Source organism: Oncorhynchus mykiss, chromosome 3 (genome assembly GCF_057628025.1).
Source record: "Oncorhynchus mykiss isolate SJ-2025 chromosome 3, ASM5762802v1, whole genome shotgun sequence".
Classification (NCBI taxonomy): domain Eukaryota; kingdom Metazoa; phylum Chordata; class Actinopteri; order Salmoniformes; family Salmonidae; genus Oncorhynchus; species Oncorhynchus mykiss.
This window is the reverse complement of record NC_143024.1, coordinates 38,419,780-38,443,666: the sequence shown is the minus strand read 5'-3', so window position 1 is coordinate 38,443,666 and position 23,887 is coordinate 38,419,780. Positions and strand designations below refer to the sequence as shown.

At 42.4% G+C, this 23,887-nt stretch overlaps 3 protein-coding genes across 3 annotated transcripts in view; all 3 read right to left on the bottom strand.

Annotated features, from left to right (window-relative positions):
- The window catches only part of si:dkey-24p1.1 (B-cell receptor CD22), a 34,187-nt gene extending 29,442 nt beyond the window's left edge, over positions 1–4,745 (bottom strand). Inside the window, exon 1 of the mRNA XM_090229235.1 lies at positions 4,401–4,745. The gene's annotated coding sequence lies outside the window, so the exon portion shown is untranslated. The remainder of the gene's footprint in view (positions 1–4,400) is intronic.
- A 1,847-nt stretch (positions 4,746–6,592) lies between these two features.
- irgq2 (immunity-related GTPase family, q2) lies at positions 6,593–8,766 on the bottom strand. The gene is made up of 2 exons (XM_021584238.3): positions 8,432–8,766; positions 6,593–7,922 (listed from the first exon to the last, which is right to left on the bottom strand). Exon 2 carries the CDS (start codon positions 7,918–7,920, stop codon positions 6,772–6,774), a length of 1,149 nt encoding a protein of 382 aa, XP_021439913.2. The 5' UTR covers positions 7,921–7,922; positions 8,432–8,766; the 3' UTR covers positions 6,593–6,771.
- A 1,050-nt stretch (positions 8,767–9,816) lies between these two features.
- LOC110516537 (B-cell receptor CD22) lies at positions 9,817–13,578 on the bottom strand. The gene is given in 10 exon segments (XM_090229224.1): positions 9,817–10,675; positions 10,829–10,910; positions 11,132–11,258; positions 11,394–11,513; positions 11,707–11,970; positions 12,061–12,381; positions 12,552–12,668; positions 12,671–12,919; positions 13,139–13,292; positions 13,443–13,578. Coding segments are annotated over 9 exon segments (1,764 nt in total). The 5' UTR covers positions 13,200–13,292; positions 13,443–13,578; the 3' UTR covers positions 9,817–10,252.
- Positions 13,579–23,887: the final 10,309 nt, after the last annotated feature.

The following is a 23,887-nucleotide window of genomic DNA, read 5'->3' as shown; positions in this document are numbered from 1 at the left end:
CTTTTTCTCCCTGCACCTGGAAACCTTGGATAGCGCACACTACGCCCGGCCCGCCACAAAAGTCGATGGTGCGCGATGAGACAAGGACATCCCTACCGACCAAGCCCTCCCTAACCCGGACGACGCTAGGCCAATTGTGCGTCGCCCCATGGACCTCCCGGTCACGGCCAGTTACGACAGAGCCTGGGCACGAACCCAGAGTCTCTGATGGCACAGTACACAGCCCTTAACCACTGCGCCACCCGGGAGGACTTTTAGCCCGAAGTCCAGAGCTATCGACTGTTCAAGGAATGCCGTCCGACGAACCATCAATCAGGCAAAGTGTCAATACAGGACTAAGATCGAATCGTAGTACACCGACTCTGATGCTCGTCGGATGTGGCAGGGCTTGCAAACCATTACAGACCATAAAAAGAAGCACAGCCGAAAGCTGCCCAGTGACACGAGCATACAAGACGAGCTAAAATAGTTCTATGCTCACTTCGAGGCAAATAACACTGAAGCATGCATGAGAGCACCAGCTGTTCCGGAAGACTGTGTGATCATGCTCTCCGCAGCCGATGTGAATAACTTTTAAACAGGTAACCTTTAAACAGGTGTATTGTGAGCATGCACTAACTAACTGGCAAGTGTCTTCACTGACATTTTCAACCTCTCTCTGTCCGAGTCTGTAATACCAACATGTTGTAAGCCGACCACCTTCCTAAATGACTACCAACCAGTAGCACTCACGTCTGTAGCCATGAAGTGCTTTGAAAGGCTGGTCATGGCTCACATCAACACCATTATCCCAGAAACACTACACCCACTCCAATTTGCATACCGCCCCAACAGATCCTCAGATGATGCAATCTCTATTGCACTTGCCCTTTCCCACCTGGACAAAAGGAACACCTATGTGAGAATGATATTCATTGACTACAGCTCAGCGATCAACACCATAGTGCCCTCAAAGCTCATCAATAAGCTAATGGACCCTGGGACTGAACACCTCCCTCTGCAACTGAATCCTGGACTTCCTGACAGGCCGCCCCCAGGTGGTAAGGGTAGGTCACAACACATCCGCCACGCTGATCCTCAACACAGGGGCCCCTCAGGGGTACGTGCTCAGTCCCCTCCTGTACTCCCTGTTCAATCATGACTGCACGGCAAGGCACAACTGCAGACACCATCATTAAGTTTGCCGATGACACAACAGTGTTAGGCCTGATCACCGACAACGACGAGACAGCCTATAGGGAAGAGGTCAGAGACCTGGCCGTGTGGTGTCAGGACAACAACCTCTCCCTCAATGTGATCAAGACAAAGGAGATGATTTTGGACTACAGGAAAAAGAGGGCCGAGCACATCCCCATTCACATCGACCGGGCTACAGTGGAGCACGTTGAGATCTTCAAGTTCCTTGGTGTCCACATTACCAACAAACGAACATGGTCCAAGCACACCAAGACAGTCGCGAAGAGGGCACGACAAAACCTATTCCCATTCAGGAGACTGAAAAGACTTGGCATGGGTCCTCAGATCCTCAAAAGGTTCTATAGCTGCACCATCAAGAGCATCCTGACTGGTTGCATCACTGCCTGTTATGGCAACTGCTCAGCCTCCGACCACAAGGCACTACAGAGGGTAGTGCGAACGACCCAGTTCATCACCAGGGCCAAGCTTCCTGCCATCCAGAACCTCTATACCAGGCGGTGACAGAGGAAGGCCCTACAAATTGTCAAAGACTCCAGCCACCTTAGTCATAGACTGTTCTCTCTGCTACCACCAGAGTGCCAAGTCTAGGTCCAAGAGGCTACTAAAAGAGCTTCTACCCCCAAGCCATTCAGACTCCTGAACACCAAATCATATGGCTACCCAGACTATTTGCATTGCCCCCCCCCCCCCCCCCCCCCTCCTCCTTTTTCACACCGCTGCTACACTTTGTTGTCATCTATGCATGGTCACTTTAATAACTCTACCTTCATGTACACAAATAACCGGTGCCCCCTTACATTGACTCTGTACTGGTACCGCCCTGTATATAGTCTCGCTATTGTTATTTTACTGCTGTTCTTTAATTACTTGTTACTTTTATTTCTTATTCTTAGACGTTTCTCCATTGTTGGTTAGGGGGTCGTAAATAAGCATTTCACTTTAAGGTTGTATTCGGCGCATGTGATTAATACAATTTGATTTGAGTTGATCAATTTGTTCCCATGTTCTTACCCAAAACTGGGTGCAGCACCTGTTAAACTCTGTAATTTCCCCAAAACACAGGGATTAATATTATCAGAGCACCTGGGAGTTTGCTGAAAAACAATCGATTTTTAGGGCTGGGATAATAACCTTCCTGCCAAATAAAAATGACTGACATGGCAGATTCAGACCAGACTAAAATTACGGATGTGGTGATTTGTGCTTTTGTACATAATTACATTACCTTGAGCACCCCCAGTAAAATGTATCCCCAATACGGATTGGGCTTTCTACTGCCGATCGCTAAATTATCCTCATGATTGTGATCACACTTCCTCAATTCAAATATTATGTCGACACTATACCAAAGATGGCTTTGTATGGTTTAGAAATTTGAGAACCAAGCTCGAGTTATCAGTCACCTGTCGCCAGGACTTGTTGAAATATATTCTCTCCTATAAAAAAAACTCCAGGCTTCCGTCCTAACTGCCAATGTATAAAACAAAAATATATATAATTACAGGTGGCAGTTTGGAAAAAAAACTAATTCAGTCCGAATCGTCCTCTGGAATAACGGGCATTCGGGGGTAGTACATGCATAACCAATGTTCTCTGGTAATATTAGTCCCATGCGAATAGGGCTACAATATTATTCCTGGGACTAGGGGTGTATATGGATTGGGCGATGTCTGGAATGACACATCGTCCCATCAACCTGTCCAAACATCGTTGATATACGATTGTATTGTCTTTTGGGTTTTTTTACCATGGGAAGGGGGGAGTGCTTTGTTGCGTTGCCTACCAACGCGGTAAACGGTCTTCAATGCAGCCTGTGTCATGCACAAACCACCGATTAAAGTCTAATCATGTGGAAATCATTTTACCAATATTGTATTTTCATGTGTGCAAATAAGTAAACACATATGAACCAATCATATTGGTGATATGTGTTACCGATAACTTTGAATGGTGATTTGGAATCAAACGTTGTAGACCTGCAGGGTGATACGAGACCCTTTCAATGGTGATTTTGAATTAGAATAGAGATCGAGTTTGCATGTTCAACAGAGAAGACATCACTGGGCAGTGTTCTTGGGAGAGCTAAGCAAAAAGTCATACTCCGTTCACAACAGCGGGCCAGCGCGGAGCTTCACATCCACCCAACAAAATGTAAATGTATGACCTAGTGGCATTGGGGAGAGGGAATGACGATCGATTTCCGCTCTTTGTCAACGTCGCCCTCAAACACCTCTGCATCTGTGCAAAAAAAAGTTCCCGTCTGAACGTTTTTTTCAGTAAGCCTACAGCAGGCAATATTGTTAACCCACTCTGCAGTCTATTAAACCAGAAAAGGTGAACATGATTTTGTTCCATGCCAGAAACCTTTAGGTAGGTTCATATATAGTGAAAAGAAAAATAGCCCGAATGGTTCTTGTTACACTTTTTTTTGTTTCATTTTCAAAGCCTGTATTCACAGTGCATCTTATTCGAAATAAATGTAGCCTTCGCAAGAATATTATGTTGTGTGCCTTACACGTATTTGCACTGTATTTATTTTGTTAATTTCGTACTTATTGTGATTACTTTATTTATTTTGTAATTAGTAGCCTATCCAAATGTGGATTATTATTTTTATAGGTGGCATTTATTTTATGTTCTTGCTTTCGAAAGTGCTGCTGTGAATTCTTATTTAATCCCCTTTGCTCACTTCAAGGATAGTAATCAACACTTCCACAATAATATAAATATCTGTTTAGAAGTTTCACTTGTACAAGTAACGTTTACTGCAAATTTTATTGGCAGTAACCTAGTGTAGGCCTATATTATTGCCTGTTTGGTGGCGGCACACAATTCGTTTTTCCTAAAGTTTTTGTCAGGTGGAGGCCAGGAACTTAAATTTACACTTCCCATTCGATTATTCTGTCTTGCAATTGTTGGTTCTCTCTCTCTCTCTCATTATTACCATATCATTGAGACAGAAATATCTAAATGACTGTACATTCTCATATAACAAATGTATTGGTGACACTTTATTGTGACTTTAAAGTGGAACTGACAGCATTTGAGCGACGTTCCTATCTCAATGTGCACATGAGGTATTTCACATTATCACCTCGTTATGACTGCAAATAAAGATGTATCCAGGATACATTTCTCACGTTATAATGGGTAGACATGCGTAAAAGAAATAGCAAACATTCACAAAGTTGTTTTCTTCTTACCTCAGAAGGGATTCGCTGTGATGACTGTCTCGTGAAAGATACTGTATCTGCAGCATATCGGTCTTCTGAAGATGAGGATGAGAAACTAAAAGACAAACCTAAAAATCTGCCAGGCTTTGCATTTGTTTTTTGCATGATCATCCAATCATGACAGACAGAAGAGTCTATTTGTATGATTCGGGGTTGATGATGGAGGGAGGTACTGTATCTATTTTCCATTCTGCGCTGTTCAGAACTGTATTTGTGAAGTGAGCTTAGACTCACTTCATCTGTCAAGTGTTTTGTTCAAATTTACAGTATGTGTAGTGTGTGTGGTTGTTGTACATGAAGAGCATGAGGCACTGTACTGTGCCATACTTTCTGAGTAAAACCCTTGCTGATTTAAGCAGAAATACAGTGCTGACTCGTATTTGTCTGTGAAAATATTGTATTGCATATAAAGACAACATGTTATACTGCCCAAGTTACTGTATTCAAGTTGAATAATTCCTATACACATTGGCACCGCTATTGATTGTGGATAACAAAACATGTAAAAGCCCATAAATGCACCCACAGTAAATGTAATAACTGAGCATAAATACAAACTGAGCAAAAGTGATATGAAAAGAACAGGGTCACATTCAAAAGGCACCAAATGTAAGAAAAGTTACTGAAACAAAGGACTTGGATTTTGCTGCAGTGGTTGAAATCAGGATCACTCTGTTTATCATATATGCAAAGTCCCTTTAACCATATCTACATGTACATACTACCTCAATCACCCCGACTAACCAGTGCCTGTATATAACCTCGCTACTGTTATCTTTCACCGTCTATTTATTGTCGTTTTTATTTCTTTACTTACCTATTGTTCACCTAACACCTTTTTTGCACTGTTGGTTAGAGCCTGTAAGTAAGCATTTCACCTGTTGTATTCGGCGCACGTGACAAATCAACTTTGAATTGATTTGATTTGAGTAAAGGGGGTGTAGATTTTTTTTTGTGCCTCTGGTTGCATGTTTAACATGCTGATAGAAATTTGGTAAAACAGATTTTAGTTTCCCTGCATTAAAGTCCCCGGTCACTAGGAGTGCCTCCTCTGGATGAGCGTTTTCCTGTTTGCTTATGGCGGAATACTGCTCATTGAGTACGCTCTTAGTGCCAGCATTGGTCTGTGGTGGTATGTAGACAGCTCCGGAAAATACAGATGAAAACTCTCTAGGTAGATAGTGTAGATAGACACCAATAAAAATAAAATAATTGCTTGGGCCAAGAAACACAAGCAATGAACATTAGACTGGTTGAAATCTGTCCTTTGGTTTGATGAGTCCAAATTTGGGATTTTTGGTTCCAACCGCCATGCCTTTGTGAGACACAGAGAAGGTGAGGGGATGATCTCTGCATGTGTGGCTCCCACCGTGAAGCATGGAGGAGGTGGTGTGGGGGAGCTTTGCTCGTGACACTGTCAGTGATTTATTTAGAATTGAAGGCGCACTTAACCAGCATGACTACTACAGCATTCTGCAGCAATACGCCATCTAATCTGGTTTGGGCTTAGTGTGACTGTCATTTGTTTTTCAACAGGACAATTACCCAACATACCTCCAGGCTGTGTAAGGGCTATTTGACCAGGAAAGGGAGTGATGGAGTGCTTCATCAGATGACCTGGCTTCCACAATCCCCTGACCTCAAACCAATTGAGATGGTTTGGGAAGAGTTGGATCGCAGAGTGAAGGAAAAGCAGCCAACAAGTGCTCAGCATATGTGGGAACTCCTTCAAGACGGTTGGAAAAGCATTCCAGGTGAAGCTGGTTGAGAGAATGCCAAGAGTGTGCAAAGCTGTCATCAAAGCAAAGGGTGTCTACTTTGAAAAATCTCAAATATATTTGGATTTGTTTAACACTTTTTTGGTCACTACATGATTCCATATGTGTTATTTCATAGTTTTGAAGTCTTCAATATTACAATTTAGAAAATAGTAAAAATAAAGAAAAACCCTTGGATGGGACGTTAAACGGGTGTGCTGACTCTCTGTGGTCACTAAAGACCCCATGGCACTTACCGTAAGAGTAGGGGTGTTAAAATAATTAAAAAAAATAAAAACCCTTGAACGAATAGGTGTGTCCATACTTTTGACTGGTACTGTACATTACAGGAGACTGAAATGTAACAGAACCCTTTGACATAGAAACACCTGATTTTCTGCAGGGTTTTTGAAATAATGTTTATTAATTATGAAATTATGAAAAATATTAATAACAGTTTAACCATGAAGCCACTAGATAATTTGTCTGCAGGAAAGTCCTACGCCATGCATATTTGCATTTCCATTGCAAATGTTTTAAAACATTTTTCATTGCACTATTTCTAGCCCTCCTCTTGACCTCCTTCATTTCCCCTCTCCAACACCAGCAGCAGCCAGTATCTTCTCTGCGTCAACCACCATCTCATCAATGGCCTCATTGAGAGCCTGCAACATGACAGTGAAGGAACGACCAGCTGAGCGGGCGTGCCTGGGCATGGCCATCTCCACCAGCCGGGTCGTGTTGGTGGTCAACTCCTTCTCTGCCGCTGCCAGCCGAAGCTTTACCTCCCCCTTGGTGACTTCAGCCGACAGGTTACACGTCCGCAGGGCTTTGAGCCGTGCCGGCTCCATGCCGCGTTGCCGTGCCAACCGCTCAACAGACTCGTCGTCCAGACAGAGCGAGGCCCTGGTCTTGGTGAGGATCCTCACACCCACTCTGGCGTCCACCATGGAGGCCACCAGGGGCACAGGGATGGCCGACACCCCACCAGAGAGTGACGCGGCAGCCCAGACCAAGGCCTTGAAGGCGTCTCTCTTCTGGGTGATCAGGACTGGGGAGAGAGTGGGCAGGGCCAGGAGGAGAGCGTGGGCCCGGATCTCTGGTAGGTCCCTCTCCATCTCCTCCAGGAGTCCTGGGAAGTCAAGTTTCTCCAGACAGGAGGGCCTCACTAGGAACACCTTAGGCAGGGCCACCCCCTGGACCTTCAACAACTCCAGGCTGGCCTTCCGCCTCTCCTCCAGACCCTTTTCTGTGTCCTTCTCCGAGGCCAGCAGGGCGAAGTACACAGTGTCCCTCTGCACAGAGCGGGCTTCCAGGAACACCGCCACGCTGTTGGCCTGGAGACTCTGTGTGAACGCCATGACCACCACGTTGTACCGCAGGAACTTCACCCGCTCCATGTACCCTTCTGGGTCAAAGGGCGAGGCTGCGGGGGTGGGTGGCAAGTCCCAGATCCTGAAGTCAGGGTGCTTAGGGTTGGGATAGATGGCCATCTCTTCTGGAGAAGTGGGGCACGGGGATAGGGCGGCTCCTTCATCCTCAGGCCCCAGGCCACGGAGGGCGTTGATGAATGCAGACTTCTCGGGTCCCCGCTCTCCTGCCACGGCCAGGTTGATCCGGCTGATCAGGAGGTCCTCCACAGCATCCTTGACATCTGACAGCTTGTTGTTCTCAATAGACTCTTTGAGAGTCTCCAGGAGGTTCAGGCTGTGAGATACAACATCTGCCGCCATGGCTGTGAGAGAGGTGCGGATGGTCATTAGCATAGATCAACACGTAGGAACACTCACACATCTTAATAGTGTAGGATTACATTTCTTGGGCACGTAATTGATCAATTCAATTGATAATTGATTGGCTGTTATGTCCACACAGTTTAATACTGAGGTATTTATTAGTCTCTGAGTAGAAGGCAAGAACAAACACTGACATACAGTGCAGCCCTCGAGGACCTGGAACACAATCTCTTACTGCTGTATCAACTTGGGATAAGTGGGAACACAATCCCTTTCTGCTGTATCAACTCGGGATAAGTGGGAACACAATCCCTTTCTGCTGTATCAACTCGGGATAAGTGGGAACACAATAAAACAATTTATTTACACAATTAATCAGATTTAACGTATTTAACTTTTTTTATGACAGTATTGGGTAGTGTAAGTGTTGTGTAAACAAATACACTATCTTAGCTCCAAGTATCTGTCTGGTGTACAGTACTAATGTATGCTACTGCCTGTGCCTTACCTTTGACCTGGATGAAAAAACCTAAGGGCAGACCTTAAAAAGGGAAATACATCCTTATCCAATGATCAATGGCAGATACATCCTCAATACAAGCGAAGTGTGCTGACTGTGTCTGCTAGATCTATTTACAGGCTCTTTAATGTGAGTGGAACATTCTAATCCTGTAATCCCATCCTTAATCCAGTATGAGTGTGAGCACATACTGTACACACGACAGAGTCCATGATGCTCACACTGACAATTGGCAGGTGACGTACTCTCTAAATGAACAGTTAACAGTAAAGGGACATCTTCATTTTCTTTTCATCCAAAACTGAGGAATAACACAGGTGTTTGTATGTGGGTTTGTTCGGTAGCTCAGTGACAGGTACAGTGCAAAATAAACCACCACCACAACACAGCCAGATTTACAATGTGAAAGGGAGTGTCCATTTCCTGCTATTGTGACTCACACACACACACCTCTTGGTGTTTTTTTTGTTCAGAGGAAACCATGTGAGAAACCTCTGCCGACATCTGAGAGTTTCAGGGTTAATTTTAAACATCTGCCTTCCAATCAGAGCCTGTTGTTCTGTTTTCACTTACACCAGCAGATGGTTGAGATCACCTTAAATGAGTTTCCTTTTCTGATAAATGAGTACTATGATAAAAACTCAAACTGAGAATGGGGTTTAGAAGTGGGCTTGTAAATGATGTGGCTTTGCGGTTGTCATGTCAAATGGAGTGCCTCTATCTAGGGGTTGTTTGTAGCATATTAATATTGTTTACATTTTTATTTCATTTAAATGTAACATTTATTTTAAGAACAAATTCTTATTTACAATGATCGTGAACATATACATTTTGATTATGTCAACATAGAATACACGGTGAAGGAACTGGATTAGTTCTATAGAAAACCTCTACTGTTCTCTGCAGTCACACCATCTGTGTAATCACTGTCGAATACAATTTGTGGAGATAATAAATAGACATCCAACTTCTGACACCATGTATTACAGAGGAGGCTGGTGTGATGAGCTGTAGGAGGACAGGCTTGTTTTAATGGCTGGAATTGAATAGAGTCATATATGTGGTTTTCATATGTTTGATTACAGTTTCAAGTATTTATTTTATCTTTAGTTAACTAGGCAAGTCAGTTAAGAACAAATTCTTATTTTCAATGAATGCCTAGGAACAGTGGGTTGACTGCCTTGTTCAGGGGCAGAACGACAGGTTGTCCGCTCGGGGATTTGATCTGTGCAACCTTTCGGTTACCAGTCCAATGCTCTAACCACTAGGCTACCCTGCCGTCCCATTCCTGCCATGACAATGAACCTGTCCTCCTATAGCTCCTACCACCAGCCTCCTCTAATGTATTAATAAGTAGACGGGACACCATAGTGTTAGCTTTAGGAACGTCTTTACCAAGATGAAACCGTATATTGATACAGAGCATTATGGGTACTGTAGTACATCATGCTACAAGACAGTTAAAACATCATTTAGAAATTCTTAGCAGATAGCAAACAACTAAAACACACACAAACATCAAAAGTAAGGTAGTGCCTCAATATATAGGGTTAGGGTTAAATCAAAATACAAAAACATGAAGGATCAGAGGAGACACCATGTCCTTCCATGGTGACACAAAAACAGAATCATTACAAAACTAACATTACATTATACAAGGCTGAAAAATAAAGAATTACCAAAACTATTTCCTGCAGTAGTTTCAGTTAAACAAAGTCTCTATCATCATAAAACATTCAATCTGAGAAAACACTGCAGTGCTGTATATTAGAAGCCATAGTACTGTGCGCTATTTCCCACATTGCTGTGTCACTCTCCACCCATAATAGCCTTGACGTTGGAGTAAAGGGCTGTATCCTCATCTGTCTCTCGTAATGGCTTACTGTTCTCTTTCTCCTCTTCCTTCCCTACCGTCTCCTCCCCTTCCTCCCATTCCACCTCTTCCATCACACCACTCCCCTCTCCACCATCTTCTTCCTCCTCATTCTTCTTCTGTCGTTTGATTTCGGCGTAGTCTGTCTCTGTGGTGGTGGTCTTCTTCTCTGCCTCCTCAGGAGTCTTCTTCTTCAGCAGGGAGTAGTTGATACTGGCGTAGTCCACTTCATTTGGTTCTCCCCCTGTGGTAGATTTCCCTACGGCTCCACTGGTCTGGGGCCCTCCGTTTTCTTCTCCCTCCCTCAGCTCCACCTGCAGAGGGGTCTGTTTGCCTCCCACAGCCTGTCCTGCATCCATCTATGCAGTAGATGACAGAAAGCACTGTGTTAGGAGTATTTTGTTAGCTTGGTGGTGCCAGACCTTTTTGTGTTGCCTTGTAAACTCCTATTGGCATGTCAATGCTAACTAAATGTTGGCAGAGCTGAATAAAGAAAGAAACTGGTACTGCACCTGTTGGTCTTCACATGTCACCATCTCCAGGTTCATGAACGGGCTTTTGGAGTCTGAGTCCTTTGGGATCCTCTCTTTTTGTCTAAGGAAAAGAGTTCAAATTAAATGTCTCAATCACTGTATTTTTGGAGGGGTTAGCAAGCACTTCCATTACAATATGGTGCAAGGCATTGGTACTTTTGACAAGAAATCTGATGTTCTTGATAATAAATATAAATAAATAAGTGAGACAATTTACAATTGATTTTTAAAATAACATATTCAGTCAATAGCGACTGTACATCAGTACTAGAATGCATGTACCTTTTACGTTTCCCTTTCAAACACAGGAAGATACAAAAGATGGTGGCTGAGAGGGATGCACCAACCACAAATGCAGTAATCAGTTGTAGGTCCGACAGCAAAGCCATGATGTCTTTAGACACATCCTCTATAAAGAGAACAACGCGTTTGATTTTAGAAGTGGCTCACACCTTTTCTCAATCCAAGCGTGCAAATCCTCTATGTTGCATTGATATTGGGAAGCTGTGGCTCTCTAACAAAGTGTGTTAACTTGTATCTTTACCTTCTTGTTTTTCTATTTGGGTGACTTGCACCTCTCTCACTCTGCCCGCTTCATTTCTGCTGACACACTCCATAGTGGTATTGGTGTGGTTTCTGACAGGCAGGCTGATGGTGCTGATCACTGAGAACATCAACACTGATGTAGTAAAACTGTACTCTTTTAGTGTTAACCATCTTATGAAGGGTAAGGGAACTCCCTGAGTTACACACACACACACAGGTCATGAGAGGAGAGATAAACCATAGGCAATTTAAAGGTAACAGCATGTCACAAGCCATTTTCAATCTGTCTGTACAGTGCTGCTTGTACTCACACATCACAGTGACAACAGTGGAAGCCGTCAGAGATCTACTGTGGTGTTGAGCTGTACACACATACTCCCCAGCATGTTCTCTTGTCATGTTAGAGATGATGAGAGTGGCCCGTCCAGAGTTATTCTGTTCCAAAGCTGTTGTCCCCTTCTTACTCCAGGTGATGTTAGATGATGATGGTGGGTATCTGTCATCACTGCAGGTCAGATTCAGGGTATCACCCTCTCTCACTGTGTTACAACCAGAGATCTTGGGTTCCTTCACATCTAGAAAACAAAGAACAGTACGTACAAATCGTGTTCATGAAATGGAAGTGTTGCAGCACAACGGGAGGTCAGATAATGTACACTACCTACGTGCCACATTCATTGTCAGTGTCTTCTTAGTGGTGATGCGGCCATTGAATGTCACCAGACATGTGACGTTGGTGCCGTGATGCTTAGCTGAGGGGGTGAAGGTCAACGTTGAGAAGTGGGTTGTCGTCACAGTGGTCAGGTTCTCTCTCTCCTGTATGGTGATGTTGTCTCTGAGCTCAGTGATGTTGTCTCCTGTTCCTCTCCATGTCCATGTGATGTTAGGAGGAGTTCCAGAGCACATCCCCGGGGCGGTGCAGGTCAGAGTAGCTGGTTCTCCCTCTGTCAGAGCAGGAGTCAATACTGAGGGCTTCTGGGTCAGAGCTGGAGGCAGGAAATACAAATACAGAAGTGAGTTTTACATCTGTGTACAAAACAGCAACCCTAACCCTAACCCTAACCCTGACCTGAGGGGGAACTTGGCAAGTGTGTACTGTATACAATTAACTACAATAATAGGTTGTCCCTGTAACTGGTAATAATAGTCATAGTACCGCTCACTGTGATGTTCACTTTCTTCGTGTATGTATATGAACTTGGAAGTCTGAATTGATACTCTCCAGCATCATTCTCTCTGATGTCGTTGATGATCACACTACAGTTCTTCTTGTCAGATCAGTCTCCAGTAGAGACACTCTCTGTTTATAACCCTCCTGAGCTTGAGAGGGTTTTTTAGAGTGGAAAATTATGATTTTATCCTTATCACATTTGTCCTTTGTAGGGCACTTGAACCATATTGCAGTGGTAGGTTTGATGTTATCAGGGTGAGAGAAAGTACATGAAATAACAGCACATAGTCCCTTCTCTGCTGTTATTTCTGCTGGACTGAAGGTGATGGTCCAGGGTGATGCTGCTGGTGGTGCTGCCAGTTCACATGGAGGGAAATGAATACAGTCATGAGTAATACAGAAAGCACTTCACTTGTTCATTACATTTTTGATGATACAGAATCAGTTGAGGTTAAAATGTTTTGGGGTTTTAATTACCATACTGTACCACTACGATTACCACATCTATACATCTACAAATTATTTCAATAATAACAATATTAACAATACTTTAATGATGAAAGGAACCCTACTTCGACATGTTGCTCTCTCTGCCAGAGAGAAGAGTAGAGCTGCCAAAATGAGGACCCACATCCTGTCTCCACTGCCTCAATGAATCAACCACAACACTCTGTCCTCTGTCCTCTTTCACCTCTTTCTCTGGTCCCCTTGTCTGTGTCCACAGGTCTGGAGCACAGAAAGAGAATAACACAGAATAACATGATAAATAGTGTTAGACAAGCACTGAATATTTGAAATTCACTCTCACCCTTGATGCACGAAACAAGTTTTCTTGACATTTTGATAAAGAGGGAGGGGGAGGGCTTCAGCACCGACCTAAACAGGAAGCCGACGGACAGGAATTCCTTGTTACCCGGAGACAGCTTCCAACCTTAGACCCCTAAAAAAGAGCCTCCCCATCAGCCAATACAGTCGCATACGCAGGATTTGTAGTACACAGAGTGACTATGACAAGCAAGCCGACTGTCTGGATGAGCGTTTCAGACAGCGAGGTTACCCAGAGGAATGGCTGCATGATGCAGGGGAACGTTATAAAAATATGACCAAGGATGACAGCCTCATGCCAAAACCTCCCCGCCCTCCTGACCAACGTGTTAAATGCTTCCTTCAATACTCCCCACTTGGTAAACAGTTTGACCACATCATTAAAAAGCCCTGGCACATCTTAAGCACTGATCCACAACTGGAAAAAAGGTTAAAGAACCTCCGCGGGTAGTCTTCAGAGGGGCCCCCAACATCAGTCAAATGGTGGTGCGGTCTGATCTTCCACTGGTGCCACGTAGCATCTTCCGAGACAATCTGCCGGATGGTAATTACAGATGTGGTCGATGTACCCAGTGTAACTTTACGAACAAATGCACAATGTTCAATCCCCCAATCACGGGCAAGGCCATCAAGATTAAGGACATCATTACACGTTCCACAAAAAATGTGATAAGCCTGATCAAGTGTATTTGTGGTCTATGCTATGCAGGAAAAACGAGACGCGCTCTGAAACAGGAATAGCAGAACACAGGAGTAATATCAGGACCCTCGACCAGAGAAACCCTGTGGCTGCACATTTCATGGAGGCCCGTCACAACATTAGCTCTCTGAGATACATTGGTATCGAACATGTTAAGACTCATGGGGGGGGTACTTATAATCTATTATTGAGAAGAGAATTGTATTGGAATCACCGTTTGTGCACCACGTTTCCTAAAGGTCTGAACCAAGAGTTTGATATCAGACCCTTTCTTACATACTGTATGTCTGTCACACCCTGACCATAGTTTGCTTTGTATGTTTCTATGTTTTGTTTGGTCAGGGTGTGATCTGAGTGGGCATTCTATGTTGGATGTCTAGTTTGTCTGTTTCTGTGTTTGGCCTGATATGGTTTTCAATCAGAGGCAGGTGTTAGTCGTTGTCTCTGATTGGGAGCCATATTTAGGTAGCCTGTTTTGTCATTTTGGGTTGTGGGTGATTGTCTATGTCTAGTTGCATGTTAGCACTATGGTTCATTAGCAGTCACGTTGTGGTTTTGTTAGCGTGTTCAGTTTACGGCGTTTTTTTCGTCATTCAATAAAAGAATGCATTCATACCACGCTGTGGTCCGCTTCATACGACGATCGTGACAATGTCACTTTGATTTGTCTTGGCTTCCTGGTCTCCTAGTTACTTTGTACATACTGTACATATTAGATTCTGTAACTACTATATCTGCCCATCTCATTGATATCAAATTATTAGAGATGCACTAATTGTTTTTGAAATAGGTCACTGGAATTATACCTACGGCCACCTCACCTCCTGCTCGTGATAGTCATATGGGCGGGTATTCCAAACGTTTTCAACAATCTTTTTACTACTGTTGCCAAGATTTTGAACTTGAATCCATGTGTATGTATATAATCCTTTATGACCATATGTGCCTCTCAAATGAATTATGATTGCTTGTGCAACATGTTTTAATGTTTCCACGCCTACACGCGTCATGTGCATAATGCGTAAGATGGAATGTGTATTTTGGGAAGTGAGTACTCAGTTTGTTTGACCTGACGAAGATCCGTTTCGGATGGAAATGTTGTCAGTAAAGCAGTGAATTGAGAGCATCAACCGTGTGCGGGCCTTCTTGTTCGTATGATATCTACACATCCCGTTGCCAGCTGTGTAAGGAGAATACATAGTCATTCATAACATCTGACGTGAACGTTTCATGTCACGTTTCTGATTGTCACAACCTTCTCACCTCGTTTTTTTCAACTGTAATTTAATGCATGGAGAGATGTCAAACTCCTAGCTATGCTTTATTTAACCATAATTGTCTGGAACTTATTTTGAAACTACATGGTAACAGAGTAATTACGTTTTAAGTCACGTGGGGAGTCATTGTAACAAACAAAGTGCCAATTGTTTCTACTAAAGACTAAGGAGTTACTGGTTTAGTTACATAAGTAACGTCCAGAGTTCTCCATTTTTTCCAAGCACTTAAAAAACAAACATATTTGCCATGCAAAGAATTAGACTGAATCAGTACATTACCTCTCTCTGTGTGCTCTCTCTTCTTGTTGACTGTGAGCCATGTGTGAGTCTCTGATGAGTGTGAACTGTCACTTCATGTCCCCAGTCTGTTACTCCTCCCTCTAACCTGATGCTGCATCCAGGAAGTCCCTCTGTACAGCACACCGCCCAGCCATACTGGACTGTATATAGACCATAATCAACCCAAGCCCATCAACCAACCCATCAATCCATACCGATCAACCAACACTACAATCCCGTAGCTTATATATTCAGATAAATTCTGAAGTATTACTATAATTTGTAACTTATTCAAAATCAGTAATAGTGTCATTTTGTGTAGTTGTACAGCAAATGTGCATGTAGTCATAAATCAACATAATTGACCGGTACTGTACATAAAGAGATCTAACTGTAATTCCTGTGAAAACAGCATTACTGTAAAATCCATTATGTCACATGTTTTGGGGCGGCAGGTAGCCTAGTGGTTAGAGTGTTGGGGCAGTAAGCAAAAGGTTGCTGGATCAAATCCCCGAGCTGACAAGGTTCTGCCCCTGAACAAGGCACTGTTCCCCGGTAGGCCGTCATTGTAAATAAGAATTTGTTCTTAACTGACTTGCCTAGCTAAAAGAAGGTAATAAAATGATGCCTTGGTCTTCAGCTCATGATGTGATTTACTTTAAGATCTGATAGTTAGCCTTACTGAGTTTGACCAAGGCTTTTACAACACTCTGTCGGCCTCAGTTAAGTTTCTTTTCACATTTTAAGACTTTGTTTAAGTGCCACCAACCTTACTATATTTATATAGGTGGGGTTTTACTTCTCCCAAGTAATTACATTTGAACTATAATCCCTAAAGTACAGTATGTGTTGCTGCTATTAGAAAAAAAGTATGTGCAGATTAAAACATGACTAAGGCCTCAACATGGACATTTATTGTGGTATATTTTCTTTACAACATGTCTAAGTTAGCTGGATATTCCTTGTCTTTAGATGTTCTAAATGTCTGATGGCCCGATGACTAAATCCTTAAACGTCTTCCATCCAGTGGTGGCCACTGATAGTCTAAATACCCAAGTTCATCCCATCTACAGAAAAGCCATCTTTCTTCGATTCCAAGCTAAAATAAAGGAAGAACATTTTTGGGTCGAAAATCTGTTTTCTCAACACATCTCCTAAACAGTAAGGTAGAAATACCCCCTCCAATTATAGTTCTCCATTACTTTATTAACAGTTATCCTCACGCCACCTCTCCATTGTTTACAGTACTACTGTACATCACACAAATATGTTTTTAACCATTTAACTTGCCAATAGTTGCAACTGCAGTATCCGAATCAGGCCGAGATTCAATCCGCGCCACAACGCCTCTTAATAGTGTTGGTAAATGCTTTATTTTACAGCCCTGTGTCAGCTGGTACTGTATGTGCCTGGTGGTTGTACATTTTCAATACAATTATGTACTTGTTGTACAATGAGGCAAGTTTGGAAGGTGTTTTGTAATGTTTTTTAAGGAAGTGTAATTTTACTTTTGCAACGTTTCTGTTTTTTCACCATGGGGAAAGACTGACAAAGATGTGGTTTGGAAAAGTAGAGGTCAAATCATTTCTCTTTTTTTTTTTTTTTTGTATTTCAATTGCAAAACTTTCAAGTGGGCAAAACCATTCATCTTGAGACCACAGGAGTGTACATTACTAATCACTGAAAATATCAAAATACCCAATGAATCATGATACTTTCTAGTTTAAAGGGGTACAAAAACATACACTACTGGTCAAAAGTTTTAGAACACCTACTCATTACAGAGTTTTTGTTAATGTTTTACTATTTTCTATCGTGTAGAATAATAGTGAAGACATCAAAACCATGAAATAACACATATGGAATCATGTAGTAACGAAAAAAGTGTTAAACAAATCAAAATATATTTTATATTTGAGATTCTTCAAATAGCTACCCTTTGCCTTTATGATAGCTTTGCACACTCTTGGCATTCTCTCAACCAGCTTCACCTGGAATGCTTTCCCAACAGTTTTGAAGGAGTTCCCACATATAACTGAGCTGCTTTTGGCTTAGCTCTGTGGTCCGACTCATTCCAAACCATCTCAATTTGAATGAAGTCGAGGGATTGTGGAGGCCAGGTGCGCCGTTTTCTACATTGCTCAGGCGCAGCTACTGTTTTGGTTCAGTGCCTTAAAAGGCTTTGCATGGTCAATCTGGCATCTACTGCGATATGGCCTCTGCAGAAGTCAGGGCATTTAAAGTGCATTCAGAAATTATTCAGACCCCTTGACTCTTTCCACATTTAGTTACGTTAAAGCCGTACTCAAAAATGTATTAAATAAAAAATAACGAAGCCAAAACTGTTTTTTAGAAATGTTTGCAAATGTAAAAAAAATTAAAACAGAAATACCTTGTTTACTTAGGTATTCAGACCCTTTGCTATGAGACTCGAAATTGAGCTCAGGTGCATCCTGTTTCCATTGATCGTTCTTGAGATGTTTCTACAACTTCATTGGAGTCCACCTGTGGTAAATTAAATTGATCAGACATGATTTGGAAAGGCACACACCTGTCTATATAACTTCCCACAGTAGACAGTGCTTGTCAGAGCAAAAACCAAGCCATGAGGTTGAAGGAATTGTCCGTAGAGCTCTGATACAAGATTATGTCGAGGTACAGATCTGGGGAAGGGTACCAAAACATTTCTGCAGCATTGAAGGTCCCCAGGAACACAATGGCCTCTGTCATTCTTAAATCAAAGAAGTTTGGAACAACCAAAACCTCTTCCTAGAGCTGGTAGCCCAGCCAAAACGGGGGAGGAGGGCCTTGGTCGGGGAGGTGACCAAGAACTCGATGGTCACTCTGACAGAGCTCCAGAGTTCCTCTGTGGAGATAGGAGAACCTTCCAGAAGGACAACCATCTCTGCAGCACTCCACCAATCAGGCCTTTATGGTAAAATGTCCAGATGGAAGCCACTCCTCAGTAAAAGGCACAAGACCTGCCAGCTTGGAGTTTGCTAAAAGGAACCTAAAGGACTCTCACACCATCAGAAACAACATTCTCTGGTCTGATGAAACCAATAATTAACTCTTTGGCCTGAATGTTAAGTGCCACTTCTGGAGGAAACCTGACACTATCCCAACGGTAAAGCATGGTGGTGGCAGCATCATGCTGTGGGGATGTTTTTCAGTGGCAGGGACTGGGAAACTAGTCATAATCGAGGGAAAGATGAACGGAGAGAGTACAGAGATCCTTGATGAAAACCTGCTCCATGAGAGCTCAGGACCTCAGACTGTGGCGAAGGTTCACCTTCCAACAGGACAACAACCCTAAGCACACAGCCAAGACAACGCAGGCGTGGCTTCGGGACAAGTCTCTAAATGTCCTTGAAAATCTCTGGTGAGACCTGATAATAGCTGTGCAGTGATGCTCCCATCCAACCTGACAGAGCTTGAGAGGATCTGCAGAGAAGAATGGAAGAAACTCCCTAAATATAGGTGTGCCAAGCTTGTAGAGTCATACCCAAGAAGACTTGAGGCTGTAAGGTCAAAGGTGCTTCAACAAAGTAGTGAGTATAGGGTCAGAATACTTACAGTTGAAGTCGGAAGTTTACATTCACCTTAGCCAAATACATTTAAACTCAGTTTTTCACAATTTCTGACACTTAATCCTAGTAAAAATGCCCTGTCTTAGGTCAGATAGGATCACCACTTTATTTGAAGAATGTGAAATGTCAGAATAATAGCAGAGAGAATTATTTATTTCAGCTTTTATTTATTTCATCACATTCCCAGTGGGTCAGAAGTTTACATACACTCAATTAGTAGGTTGTAGCATTGCCTTTAAATTGTTTAACTTGGGTCAAACCTTTCGGTTAGCCTTCCACAAGCTTCCCACAATAAGTTGGGTGTAGGTCTCCTTGCTTGCACATGCTTTTTCAGTTCGGCCCACAAATTTTGAAGTCAGGGCTTTGTGATGGCCAATCCAATACCTTGCTTTTGTTGTCCTTAAGCCATTTTGCCACAACTTTGGAAGTATGCTTGGGGTCATTGTTCACTTGGAAGGACCCATTTGCGACCAAGCTTTAACTTCCTGACTGATGGCTTGAGATGTTGCTTCAATATAACCACATAATTTTTTGCCTCATGACGCCATCTATTTTGTGAAGTGCACCAGTCCCTCCCGCAGCAAAGCACCACCACAACATAACGCTGCCACCCCCGTGCTTCATGGTTGGGATGGTGTTCTTCGGCTTGCAAGCCTCCCCCTTTTCCCTCCAAACATAACAATGGTCATATATTTTTATTTCAAAAATCTAGACCAGAGGACATTTCTCCAAAAAGTACGATCTTTGTCCCCATGTGCAGTTGCAAACCGTAATATGTTTTTTTTATGGCGGGTTTGGAGCAGTGGCTTCTTCCTTGCTGAGCGGCCTTTCAGGTTATGTCGATATAGGACTCATTTTACTGTGGATATAGATACTTTTGTACCTGTTTCCTCCAGCATCTTCACAAGGTCCTTTGCTCCAAAGTACGTTCATCTCTAGGGGACAGAACTTCCTGAGTGGTATGACGGCTGCTTGGGTCCATGGTGTATTGTTTGTACAGATGGACGTGGTACCTGCAGGCATTTGGAAATTGCTACCAAGGATGAACTAGACTTGTGGAGGTCTACAATTTTTCTCTGAGGTCTTGGCTGACATCTTTTATTTTCCCATGATGTCAAGCAAAGAGGCACTGAGTTTGAAGGAAGGCCTTGAAATACATTCACAGGTACACCTCCAATTGACTCAAATGATGTCAATCAGCCTATCGGAAGCTTCAAAAGCCATGACATCATTTTCTGGAATGTCCCAAGCTTTTTAAAGGCACAGTCAATTTAGTGGTGTAAACTTCTGACCCACTGGAATTGTGATACAGTGAAATAATCTGTCTATAAACTATTTTTGAAAAAATTACTTGTTTCATGCACAAAGTAGATTTCCTAACCGACTATAGTTTGTTAACAAGAAATTTGTGGAGTGGTTGAAAAACTAGTTTTAATGACTCCAACATAAGTGTATGTAAACTTCCAACTTCAACTGTATGTAAATGTGATATTTCAGATTCTTATGTTTAATACATTAATACACATTAATACACACAAACGTTTCTAAAAACCTCTTTTTGCTTTGTCATTATGGCGTAATGTCTGTAGATGGATCGGGGGAAAAAATAACAATTGAATCCATATTAGAATAAGGCTGTAATGTCACAAGAAAGTCAAGGGGTCTGAATACTTTCCGAATGCACTGTATACTTCTTGCATAGCTGTTGTGAAGGAAGTTGTCAAAGAAGTGAGTTTGTGTTTTTTCTGGACATCCTGCCCCTCCCGCCCACTCCTAGCGTCCACCAATCATGTCAATGCGGAGCTATATGGAGCCCTCCAAACTGTGGAGGTTTACGGCTATACAGTATAGAGCTACATTTGGCCTCTGCATACTTCCAGGGGCTCCACATTTGCGTCATACCGTCCATATAGCGCCTCCGACCATATTTCCAGATAAAGCATACATTTACTTTTAAAGGCAATTCGTGGTCAGAGTCTGCCTTGTCCGTGCCGTATTTACAGTGATACGGCTCTGCAGAAGTCAGGGCATTCATACTTCTTGCTCTTTGTGCAGCAGCACAGATCTGTTGAGCAGAGCTTGTTGTGAAGGAAGTTGTCAAGGAAGTGAGTTTGTGTTTATACAGGACCTCCCACCACCCCCTACTGTCAGCCAATCATGTCAATGCGGAGCTATATGGCACCCTCTGCATTGTTACAAAATGTGGGAGGCACACAGCAATGCGGTATGGAGCTCGAATTTGGTCTCTGCATGCCTCAGGGGTTCCGCAATGGTGTCACACCCTCCATATGAAGCCTCCCACCACATTTTCAGATCAAGCACAAATTGGCTTTTAGAAAGCACTGGTTTCAGCACTGGTGTTTAAAATGAAAAGGCACCGGCAAAAGATAGTTGCTTATCTATTTTGTTGTGCTGTTACATTCGTTTTGTTGTTTCATGTTCGATGCACTCAGGGTGTTGTTACATGTCATGTGAGAGGCGTTCACCACAAGAAAATGTTGTCTTGTCACTTTGCCTGATTTAAATACTGTATGTGAAATATTTGTTCCCCCCAAGCTTGTTTACAGGCATTTGACACTATTCTGCATTTTATCATCTATTTACCTAACATCAATCAGTTCAATCACATTACATGTTAAGATGGGTTCATTCAGTTGGAAAAGTCACAGTCCTGGCTGAGCGCACTGTGGCCGCTTCGGTTACAGTGTAGCCAAGCTGTCTGTCTGCGCCTATCAATTCAAATACAATGTTATTGGTCACAGAGACATACCAAGCCGGACGTTACTGCGGGTGTAGCGAAATGCTTGTGTTCCTAGCTACAACAGTTCAATAGTATATAGCAACTCACAAGAATACACACATCTAGAAGTAAAAGAAGTAAAGAAATATATAAATACTCGGACTAACAACGTCGGAGTGGCATTGACTAAATACAGTAGAATAGAATACATTATATACATATGAGATGAGTAAAGTAGTATGTAAACATTTATTAAAGTGACTGGTGTTCCATCATTTAAAGTGGCCAGAGATTTCATGTCTGTGTGCAGGGTTGAGGTGCAGGGTTGAGTAGCCGGTTATTACCCGGCTTGTGATGGCTATTTAACAGACTGATGTCCTTGAGATAGAAGCTATTTTTCAGACTCTCGGTCCCAGCTTTGATGCACCTGTACTGACCTCACCTTCTGGATGATAGCAAGGGAACAGGCCATGGCTCGGGTGGTTGTTGTCCTTGATTTATCTTTTTGGCCTTCCTGTGACACCGGGTGCTGTAGGTCTCCATGTCTCAGTTCTCTCAAGGCTTAAAAATCATTCTTTAACCAGTCTCCTCCTCTTCATCTACACTGATTGAAGTGAATTTAATAACAAGTGACATCAATAAGGGATCATAGCTTTAATCTGGTCAGTCTGTCATGGAAAGAGTAGATGTTCTTAATGTTTTGTGCACTCAGTGTATATGTAGCAATTTAGCAGTTAGGATCTATCTGTAATGGTTATGATAAATTAGGCATTGTTGCTCAATGTGGGCATATAGATAAATGCACACTTTTTTTTGCCCTTGTGTTACATACATTTTTTAAAAATCTTCATTAATGTACTCTAGTTCAATATAATTTATTGTGGAAGAACCTAGGAGATATTGTTATGCTGTGTTCATAAATAGTGTCAATGCAAATCAATCAATCAATCAAATTTATTTATGAAGCCCTTTTTACATCAGCCGATTTCACAAGGTGCTATACAGAAACCCAGCCTAAAACCCCAAACCGCAAGCAATGCAGGTGTAGAAGCGTGGTGGCTAGGAAAATAGTCTGGGTGGCCATTTGATTAATTGTTCAGCAGTGTTATGGCTTGGGGGTAGAAGCTGTTAAAGAGCCGTTTGGACCTAGACTTGGCACTCCAGTACCGCTTACCATGTGATAGCAGAGAGAACGCCTAATATAGAGGTCCTGGATGGCAGGAAGCTTGGACCAAGTGATGTACTTGTACTATTTCCCTCTGTAGCGCCTTGCGGTTGGATTATATATTTATATATATATATATATATTTATATATATATATTTCGGAACATAGAATACTCATAGCGCAGCATAATGCTGCAATAAGCAAGAAATAGATCTAATTTGGACTAGCCAGAAAAAAAAGTACATTACGCTTTTAAGTTGTATACTATTCGAATGTTTTGCTATTTATGTATGAATCATGGTAAAATAAGTAAAATAGCATGAAATGAGTAAGAAAATGGCTAAATCTTCTCTGAACCCCTTGACAGAATGTGTATGTATTGCATCATTTCTCTAAGTCCCATGGCAAAATGTGTAGAATAATAATTTTTTTGAGGTCAAGAGTGGGGCCCTAAAATGTTGTGCTCACAAGGTAGGGGAAACAACATTTTTCTTAGGGCCCCCAAAAGGTTACCGCCAGCTCTGACTACATGTGTGGGTATGGATGTTGTTAAGCAGACCCGTGAGAAAAAGAAAATACACCATTTATACATGCTTTGAACAGATTTCAGAGAACAAACAAATGGAAAAAAGTGAGGTTGTGCCTCAATATAAAATCATGTTGAAATAATGAACACCTATAAATAGAAAAATATTCTCAGATAGTGGTGAGCTGACAATGTCACAAACGATACACACACTTCAA